This window comes from Nansenia antarctica (genome assembly GCF_963989245.1).
Source record: "Nansenia antarctica genome assembly, chromosome: 20".
Classification (NCBI taxonomy): Eukaryota; Metazoa; Chordata; class Actinopteri; order Argentiniformes; family Microstomatidae; genus Nansenia; species Nansenia antarctica.
The window spans coordinates 19,028,782-19,040,030 of NC_137693.1; the positions used below are offsets into that span (position 1 = coordinate 19,028,782).

At 43.0% G+C, this 11,249-nt stretch overlaps 1 protein-coding gene across 1 annotated transcript; it reads right to left on the reverse strand.

Moving 5' to 3' along the window:
• Positions 1–4,177: 4,177 nt before the first annotated feature.
• Positions 4,178–9,300, reverse strand: ypel2a (yippee-like 2a; the record flags this gene model as incomplete). The annotated part of the gene is made up of 4 exons (XM_080549852.1): positions 4,178–4,267; positions 6,080–6,188; positions 7,268–7,311; positions 9,193–9,300. 4 exons carry the CDS (start codon positions 9,298–9,300, stop codon positions 4,178–4,180), a joined length of 351 nt encoding a protein of 116 aa, XP_080405978.1.
• Between the last annotated feature and the right edge of the window lie 1,949 nt (positions 9,301–11,249).

An 11,249-nucleotide genomic window follows, 5' to 3' on the forward strand; every position in this document is an offset into this window, starting at 1 on the left:
TGCACCGACAGTATTCTCCTTCTCACCAAGATGCTTGGTAGGGGGTGAAATACTTATTTTACTCAATAAAACACACATTTTTTCAAAAAGTCATATAATGTGATTTTCTGGGAATATTTGTTATATTCTGTCTCTCACTGTTAAAATGAACCTACCATTAAAACGATAGACTGTTCATTTCTTTGTAAGGGGGTAAACTCACAAAATCATTGGATCTTCCCCACTGTACCTTTTTGGTCATCAAATGTGTTTATTACTCTCTTTTAATCTCATAGGAGATGATATGTGCCATCCGATCTGTGCAGAGTGAATTTAGTCTGGTTGAATTGTAATATTAGTTGAATTGACATGGATGCCATGTGTTTGTTCATTCACAACAAGCCTTTGTATAGGAAGGACCCCTGGGCCAGCTGAGAGATGGTGGTTAAAGGCTTTGAGAGAGGGGCTGTCTGTACCATGACTGTAGGGCTTGTGTTTGTATGACTACTTTGCCTTGAACTTTGCTAAGTGTCATTTTTTTTGCTGTGGTGGTAGCTCTCAGGGTGTATGGAGCACTGTGTGTGTGTGTTTGTGTTTTAATGTGTATGTCTTTATGTGTGTTATTCATGTTTGAGTGGTGGGGTGGGAAAGCTGCATGAGGCTGTTATTTTTAGCAGCTGTGGGTTTGGCTGGATGGGGGACTTTGACCAACGTCACATATCTGAGAATGTTCCAGCAATTAACGCTTCCTCTGTCATCCTGAACCACAGTGTATGCCCACCCTGACATAAACCCCACCTAACCCCATCCTCCCATAATACCTCATCCTCAACCAGTGTTCTGCCTCAGTTACACACACACACACACACACACACACACACACACACACACACATGGACACACACACACGCGCGCACACACACACACACACACGCGCACACACACACACGCGCGCACACACACACACACACTCACACACACGCACGTGCACACACACACACACACACACACACACACACACACATACACACACACACACTCTACTGTACTGAATTAAAGGCATATCCCCTGCACCCATCCCCCAAACAAATCCCTTTCATGCATATGTTCACTCGTTCCCAAAAAGCCAACTCCACGGCACCCATTCGGCCTGCAGACTAAATAGCACATGTGGTTTTTCTGAGTCCAGGACCAAAGAAAATAGACTAGCAGCTGCAGAGGAAACAGTGCTTTCACTGCTTATGAAGGACTCTCATAGAGAACCATGTGAAAGGCCCGGCACTGTTCATTGTGTATGACTCAAAGTGTATTTGTGTGTGTTTGAGATTGAGTTAGGAATTGAATGACTGCATATGGGTTAGAGTAACAAGATCTTAATACGCTGGTAGTGTTGCTGATAGAGTCAAATCGTTTTTCAGTTCTATTAAAAACTGTAAAAAAATAAATAATGTGTGTGATGTACATCATGTTGTCTTTTGTTGGAGTCCCGTCCAGGGGTATATGACATTTCAATCCATTACTTTCAACGTTCTGATCTTAGCACAAAAGCAAATAACACACACACATTGACTCTAATTCATCTAGTTGGGGGGGGTGGCAACCCACAATTTTACAGTGGCAAGTTGCCATAATGCTCTGTATTACCCAACCAGGGAACACTAATGCCAACCATTCACACCGTTGCCCCTGGAACCCAGTTGCTAGGAGACCTTGTTCCACCATCTGCTGCGGCCGAGATAGAGGGGGAGACCCAGACACAATGGAGGGCCTGGTGATGACGACCAGCTGAGGCTAATACCCCTTCAGATAGTCAAACCCCAACCTAATCATACACATGATGGAACAGTCTAACAGTCTGAGGTAGTGACAGTGACGTTTGTCCATGCTGTTATCATAGCAAGTAGAAGTGAATTCAGAAGTATCAACCAAGCCTGATTGCCAGATTGTTTTTCACTTTAGCCAACTCCTTTATTATCCTCCTTACCAACCAACGACAGCTGCCTTAAGTAGAAACAAAGTGGCAACCAGGCTAACATAAACCATACTTTGACCTCCACTTCAGATCGATCAAATGAGAATCTTTATTGAGTCCCCATATATTGCCATCATACTTCCTTCTTTTACAAAAAGACACTAAAATGTTAACATTTTCAAATAGTAAAAAAGTAGGAAATCTAACTGTCCCGCGAGGGGGCCCCAAGACAGACAGCAGAGCATACACTAAAATAATCATCAATTGAATAAATGCTAAATAAATAAAACATTGAATATGGCTATTTACATGGTGAAATACAGTTTATAGCAATATAATGTTTATGTTCATAGTGAATATACAGGTATTAACATTGTAATTGTCTGAACCAAACAATGCATTATCTCACAGAGAAAGGCCAGCTCCAACAGTGGCTTTCAGCCAATCACAATCCTTCATTCGGTCATTTCCTCATACAAGCTCATACAATCTGCTGATACATTGTTTGGTCAACTCATTGTTGTGGGAGAGTCTTTGGTTGTTGTCCTGGGACATTTGAGACCCTGGTTGGGTACTTCCACCGTCAGTGACATTATGTGGCTGTCAATTGGTTCTCATGTTCCAGACTTGAGAATATACATTTTAATTGTGTGTAATTCTCAGATGTTGTAAAAAATAAAAAATAAATAAAAAAGGAAAGAAAGAAAGAAAGAAACATTTATGAACAAAACAAACAAGCAAGGACGCAGTGGAGGAGAGTACTGGGCAACAAGATAACTTCATAGCTTGAGAGATAGGCTGTCTGTTCACAAGCACCAGTTTAGAGTAGCAACTACACCGGTCCACTGATCCCCATGTAGGATGGATACATCAGTGTAGTCATTTGTGTGACTGCACTGGCAATCCAGTTCAATAAGTGAATATGTGCAGCAAACTGCTTTGAGCAAAAAAAAAAAAAAAAAACCTGTGAGTAAACCTGCTTAGCTTTTGCAGTGGGCTCCAAGTGGAAGTTGCCTTAAGGCACACAGATCTAGGATCGGCTTTCCCTCCACAAGTCCGCAAAGTTAAACATTAGCAGGACAGACGTAAAAAAACTGACCGTAGACCAGTTTCTAGGGGCAACCTCATCCTAATACCTCATGAAGTATCACCACTTAATGAAAATATGCTAAAATGCTAACTGTTTCTCTCTCCCTTTGCCCAGGTGAAAGGTTTACTCTCGTATTCTGCTATTGTACCTTGCACACACCAACATTACAGTAAAACATTCAAGGACGGTCATAACAATAGCATACTCAGAAAGGCAAAAGGACAACACAACGTGAGTGACCTCATTTGTAAGATTTGCTACCATTGGTAGAAGTGGAGAAGGGGGGGGGAACCACAAAAGCTGCTACCTTTCAACATGGGTGTGGAGGGATTGTCCCCCAAAACAAGACCCACTTACTTAATAAATACATTGAATAACTTAAACACGTGCTCAAATAAATGTAAAAAAAAAAATCTAAGAACAGCAAAATGATGTTTCTCTTTCGGATGAAAGTCAAGCAAGTTTGATTTCAGATCAGTCTCGGTTTCATATCTCAAATAATAAGGTGCTGATTTGATTGAAGGGAGTTTTTGGACGGGGGGGTGGGGGGGGGGGGGTGGTTCCAAGCAAGTGGTTGAGAGATTGTGGTAAGAACCAGGTTGATGTGCAGACGTGAGCCTGGCTGGGGTGTTGGGACTGGGGTCCAGCCTTTTCTGTCCATCGCCATGGTGATTCACCCCAGAGGGACACATGGCCCATGACCTCTAACCTGTAGGGTTCTGTCCATTCCAGGTCAAGCGTCAACATGCTGAAGGTGAATATGAACGCTTCTCTGTGCAACAGTGTGAGTGTGTGTGTGTGTGTGTGTGTGTGCATACATTAATGTGTGTGAGCAGCATATCTACAATATATACAGTATGCAGTCGTCTGGAGGTGATCTAGTTTCTCTCAGACATGCAATGTCTCTTTCATTCTGAATCTCTCTCTCTCTCTCTCTCTATCTCTCTCTCTCTCTCTCTATCTCTCACATGCACGCACACGCACACGCACACACACACCTGTATTTGTATGCCTGGGGGGTAAAGAAGCTGTATATCAGGTGGATGGGGCAAACAGTAAACCTCGTACGTGAGTCCAACACTGAGTCACACGCCCAACTGCTAAGCCACGCCTCCACCACCCTGGGCCCCGCCCACTCAGTCCCAGCCGTTGTCCTTGATCATGTGGGCCAGCTCGATGATGAACTTCCCCTCCTTGTACTTCTGACTGCTCTCAAACGCATGCTCCTGAGAGAGAGAGAGAGAGAGAGAGAGAGAGAGGGGGGGAGGGAGGGAGGGAGGGAGAGAGAGAGAGAGGGAGAGAGAGAGAGAGAGAGAGAGGGAGGGAGGGAGGGAGGGAGGGAGAGAGAGAGAGAGAGAGGGAGAGAGACAGAGAGAGAGAGAGAGAGAGAGAGAGGGAGGGAGGGAGGGAGGGAGGGAGAGAGAGAGAGAGAGAGAGTCAGTCAGACACCAGCGAATGGATACAATTGGGGCGTTTTCATGAATGTCTGACTTTTCCATCTAGGGTCAAATGTAATCTTTAAGTTGTTTTATCTTAATCCTAAATGCACTGTGTGTGTGTGTGTGTGTGTGCGTGCGTGTATGTGTGTATATACAAGTGTGTGCACACACGCGTTGGTGTGTGAGTTTGTGTGTGTGTGTGTGTATAAGTGTACCAGGTCAGCAGCATCTTTGGCAGTGTGACAGAAAGACAGAAGCATCATCAGGCCTTTGGGAGGGACATTAATAACCTCTCCCAGGTGGCAGTGCTATAAACCACTATGAGGCCGCACGCTGCCAGTGTCTCCTTCCTGACCTCACACACACACACACACACACACACACACACACACACACACACACACACACACACACTCACACACACACACACACACACACACACACACACACACACACACACAAACAAACACACCGACTATACGAGTTAACCCACAAACGGAGCCAGGAACACCAGTAACAGAGCAGCCCATCATCATGTGTGTGAGTGTGTGTGTGTTCATCATGTGTGTGAGTGTGTGTGTGTTCATCATGTCTGTGTGTGAGTGTGTGTGTGTTCATCATGTGTGTGTGTGTGCACCAACTCTCTCATTTAGTTTCAGTGCCTAGCTACAGTGAGACATTTCTGGGATTCATAACAGAATATCTGCGTTCTACAGGGTATTTTTCAATACAAGCATATTCAACGATGATGGTATATCAAAATTGTGAACACTACACATCACCTGGATGTCACATTCTTTCTAAGCCCCTATCGCCAAGATACCAACTCCTTCTGACACCTCAACTTAAGAGACTGTTATGCCCCCCCACTGTAAATCATTATGAATAAAGTATGTTGGTGCATTCTGACGCTGGTTTTCTCTGTGTACCAGATTTGGTGAGGCTGCATTCTCATTTTATGCACCCAAATTGTGGATGCACTGCCAGTTCACATTAGGGATGCAACCTCAGCACATGTTCAAGTCAAGACTTAAAAACCCAACTTTTTAATATTGCCTTTAAATGACTAAATAATTAAATGATGATTATATAATGATTGGAGCACTTTGAGCTGCAACGTTTGCAGGAAAAACGCTATACAAATAAAAGTTATTATTATTATTATTATTATTATTATAAATATTATTATTATTTGTGTTGTGGAATGGCCTTGAGGAAAAGCTCCAAAGGTGTACTAATGAACTGCAATTTAAAAGAATGTATAAGAATTATATCCTTTCTAGATACAACATGGAAGAGACAGGACATGCCATTTGCTAAAATTAGTGTATGATAGTTTGTATCCTGTATTGTGTGTATTTGAATTTGAATGACAAAATTGAGCCTGATTGTTTTTTTGTTTGTTGTTTGTTAAACCTACGCTACTGTAACTGTAGTGTGTGAATGGGGATAGGACAAATAAGCGTTGCTTCCTCCTATTCCCTTTCGGACAGCTTAACCATGTGGAATTTTTTTTCTTTATTTTTGAAATCATTTGTATCCCCATGTACTTGGACTGCTGTTCGAAATAAACTTAAACTTGATTATTCAGTCACTCACATATTTCCAGCCCAATGTGGTTTTACAGTTTTCACAGTAGATGTCAGCCACAGCGTGCAGTCCCGTCAACAGCACCCTCTCTTCTGCTGGCCCGCACCCCACATTCACCCTGGGGGACCAAGAGAGAGGAGAGAAAGGAGGAGAAGAGAAAGAATGAGAGACAGAATCGGAGGGGATGTTAAAATGGTGTTGGGAGGAAGAAAGGAGGAGGCAGACATTGAGAAGACAACCTTATTGCTAGTCTACATACACTACATGGACAAAAGTATTGAGACACCCGAACATCACACCCATATGTGCTTGTTGAACTTCTCATTCTAAAACCATGGGCATTAATATGGAGTTGGTCACACCTTTGCTGCTATAACAGCTTCCACTCTTCTGGGAAGATTTTCGACTAGATTTTAGAATAATATGGTTGTGGGGATTTTCTCCCATTCAGCCACAAGAGCATTAATGAGGTCGGGCACTGATGTTGGGCGAGAAGGACACAGTCGTTCCAATTCATCCCAAAGGTGTTGGATGGGGTTGAGGTCAGAGCTCTGTGTGCAGGCCAGTCAAGTTCTCCCAGACCAAACCTCGGCAAACCATGTCATTATGGACCAACTGTTGCCACAATGTTGGAAGCATACAATTCTCTAGAATCGCATTGTGTGCTGTAGCATTAAGATTTCCCTTCACTGGAACTATAATTAATTCATTAATTTTGCCATTTAGCAGACGCTTTTATCCAAAGCGACTTACAATTACGAATTACAGGGACATTCCCCCTGGAGTAACTGAGGGCTAAGTGCCTTACTCAAGGGCACACTAGTAGTGGTGTGGTTTCAGGCGGGATTTGAACTCACAACCTTCCGATCACAAGTCCAACTCACTATCCACTAGACCACCACTACCCCCTAAGGGGCCAAGCCAAAACCATGAAAACAGCCCCAGACCATAATTGTGTCATCATGTCCATATAGTGTATATTATCTTGCTAGATACACGACCAAAAGCATTGAGAGACTAGCTGCAGCGTTTTAGCGAATCACTATCAATGTGGGTGAGACTAAGTGATAGCCGGTGTCACTGGATCAAGTGATCAATGGATCTGTGTTGCACAAACAACCTGATGACCACACAAAGAACCGTCTTTGTCTGTGTAACAGTAGTAATGCTGTCTATGAGGACTGTCAGGATGCTTACACTGAGTTGAACAGGTACGCTCTGCCTTGACTTCCTTGGAAGGACTGAAAGAGAGAGAGAGAGAGAGAGAGAGAGAGAGAGAGAGAGAGAGAGAGAGAGAGAGAGAGAGAGAGAGAGGGCAAGAAAGGCATGAGAAACATCATCCACATACAGTACCCTGTGGAAGTAATGGGACAATAGACCTATCGCTAAGCCACGCCAGCTTTGAAAACTCGGACAAACAAACAACGCTCGCTCAAATTCTTCACTGACAGTGACTGACTGACCGACATGTGACTGAATGACATTCAATGACTTACAATGGCGGGAGTTCAAATTTCTGATTTACAAGTAAGTAATAGACATGTTTTTTTTTTTTAAAGATGACCAGAATATTTAGTCTAGAAGCTTTTCACCATCAGATATTAGCGAGTTGTTTGTCCGAGTTTTCTGCCTGTTGTGACTTTTGCTGTGATATGATTGGACCATTTCTATTTTGGGGCGTGGCCAAGTGATACGTTTGGATTGCTGACAACTGAAGATGGCTGCAATGCAGGCCTGGCAGAGCATCACCAGAGAAGATATTTTCACATTTTTCAATATTCATATATTCATATATTCATATATTGGGATTTTCTGGGATTTTGGGAGGGATATTCTGTCTCTCACTGTTAAAATCAACTGTTCATTTCTTTGTAAGGGGGTAAAAACACTACACTACTCTATCTACACTACTCTATCAGACATCTGTTTTTTGGTCAGACTTTTCCTCTTAATAATAATATATAATATAATAATATAATAATATTCAAGTATTCAATTGCTGTCCTTATTCTGGTACCGTATTCTGTTGACACAGTAACAGTCCCCAGATTTCTGAATGTTGTTACAGCATGTAGACATGTACGGCATCTTATGTTGGTATAGCATTGAGAGGTTTTCTCATGTTTGCTCCTGGTACACAGTGTTCCAGGTGTGGGGTGGTGTGGCACATTAAACGGCTTTATACAACAGTTAGTTCCGACCAAGTACTTTTATTGGACAAGAGGTATTCCATGAGTCACGATATACAGTATAACAGCACTGGGACTTTTAACTATATGTATCACTCCGCCGCACAGATGTTCTACTAAATGACCGTTAATTAGACGACATGTTTGTGTTCAGGTTACTAGGCAACAGTCCATTTGAAGTTCAGTTGCGGAACTATTTTTTGTTTATTTTTATGATTAAATAAACAAACAAAACATAATCTGTTGTCGCACTCGCTTATTACTGTTAACTAATAAATCGCGCTGTAGAACTGTTGTATAAAAGCAATATCACACTCGAGGTCGTGCTGTTATACAGAATAGTGAGGTTGTGTGTTTTAGACGCTACTGGAAACATGGTTTATGCCAATGAACCCATGGAGGCCTGCAGCCTCGTACCTACGAACGAATCACAGCCGTGCTGATATTCAGTATAACACACTCCCTCTCGTGTGATATTGCTTAAGTGTTCCACACCAGGCACTGAGCACTAGCCAATCTGGACGGGGCCAGAGCAGACAGGAAGTGGGTTTCCATCCTAACAGGACCCAGTGGTGTTCTTAACACCTGCAGGGCCAAAGGTTTCCATGATGAGGATTCTGAATATGGACCTCACTAGTGTACTCTCAGATAAACACACACAATACACACACTTTTGCACACTCGTGCACACCAACAAAACACACACATACACACACACACACACACACACAACACAACACAACACAACACAACACAACACAACACAACACACACAACACAACACAACACACACACACACACACACACACACACACAGGACATGTACTTGCTTATCTATTCTGGCAACTTCTGCCATCTTTGTCCTTTTTTATCAGGAACCACCGCCACGGTGAAGACCTCACTGAATCAGAGGTCTGTGATTGGTTAGTTTACCTTGGAAATGAGCTCGTCGTGATTGGCCAGGTGCGCTCGGCAGTGGATGCAGCTGTAGGTGCGGTGGCAGGTGGGGAGGTAGGCCTGGAAGGTCTTGGAGCGCGTCATGGCGACGGCGGAGAGGGCAGACGGAGCGGTCACTGTAGGGGCCACGCTGTTGGTGCTGCTGGGCGGGGTGGGGGGGCGGTGCAGGAAGGGGCTGCCAGCCCAGGACGGCTCGCAGGGGAAGCACCGCAGCACACAGGTGAGGGCCGTGGTGGGGCGCGGGGAGGGAGGCACACACCTGGGGGGGGGAGAGAGAGAGAGAGAGAGAGAGAGAGAGAGAGAGAGAGAGAGAGAGAGAGAGAGAGAGAGAGAGAGAGAGAGAGATTAGCCATTAAGCATTAAGCACACAGTGACAGCTTGGAGAAAAGAGAATGGCCCTTAATGATCAGAGTCACTGAATCAGTCAAGACAACAAGGCCTCTGGGATACACACCTGGCTGGGACACACACACATACAACGTTTATGGTATTGGAGTACTTTGAGAGTAGGCCTTTTCTTCTACAATATAAACAGTATAGCTACCATACCTTTAAGAAGGTAGTTCTCTTGCCTGGCTGATTAAAACCTGATCACAGAGTATCAACCGACACAGAAAGCACCTTTATGAACACAATCTTTACATAGTGTTGTTACTAGAAGTTCTGTCCTTAGCAAATGCACACACGCACATGCACACACAGACACACAGACAAACACACACACACACACACACACACACACACACACACACACATGCACACAGGGTTAATCAGGCTATGTGAAAAAACCTTTCTCAAGTAGCTTGGGATGCTTGAAAGAAAGACAAAGGAACACCACTGACAGACTTACTACAGCTATGCTGTGACACACACACTCACTTAACTCACACATGCACGTCTCTAGACTGATAAACAGCTGTAATCTATTGAAAACCTATGTACAACGCTCTCTGTGTAAGTTGCTTTGAAGTTGACTTTTTTGGTAACGATCAAGTCACAATGCCACGGTAACACAGCGAGAGACATAAGCATGCCATCACATGATACGGTAAGAAGATAGGACAGAAAACGACCATAACACTATGTTCTTGTGTCTTGAATGTTTTTCACTTTTATTTGAGCGTTTCATGCATCACAGTTGCTTCATTGTCGGCATAATATTGTTTTGATCTGCTGTTATGGATGCATGGCACGGTACAGAACTGGGAAACGTAATGACGACGTATGATAAACTATTATCTGAGAAACATCAGAATCCAATAGTATACTATCCAATGATGTGACAAGAAGCCAGAAGCTAATTGACTGAAGGGAAATGCTGATCTAATAATAGCAAACATACAGAGAGATTAGTCATGTGTGTGCGTGGACACCGACACACACTGACACACATAGAAGATTAGGAAGATAGGATCTTAGAGGGCTGTGACATCACCACAAAGTCGAAAGCTGCAAAGCCAGTTCGTGACGTTAGAATTATAAGGTTCTATCTCAATTTTTGTCAAAATTGAGTTTTTTACATAATCTGATCCATTAGGTGTTTATTAATGCCTGTGTGGTGTTATTTTTTAAATGTTGACATTTTTGAGTTAGTAATTCATAAAACATCTCACAAAACATCTCACAAAACATCTCACAAAACATCCATCTCACAAAACATAATGGAATGTAAAAACTTTGACGCTCAATATCTCTGAACTGCCCTAAACGGAGATAGAACCTTATCATTCTAAGCTCACGAGTTGTGGAGAGATAACAGCAGGATAGTTACGTTACTGCACTGTATCCAGTGATCATATTGAACCTCCTCAACGAACAACAAACATTTCTCAAGGACATGATAAAGAACGACTGTCAGCTTCATATCCAAAATAATATTCCATATTCCCATTTACAAATATTGATGTATTTATAGATCTTTTCTTGACTGGGTCTATTCTGCACTTGTTGGCAGGTCTGGTTACTAAGACGATAACAAGTAAAGGCAGACACTGACAGGCACTCAGATTCTTATAAAAAAACATCATCTTGAT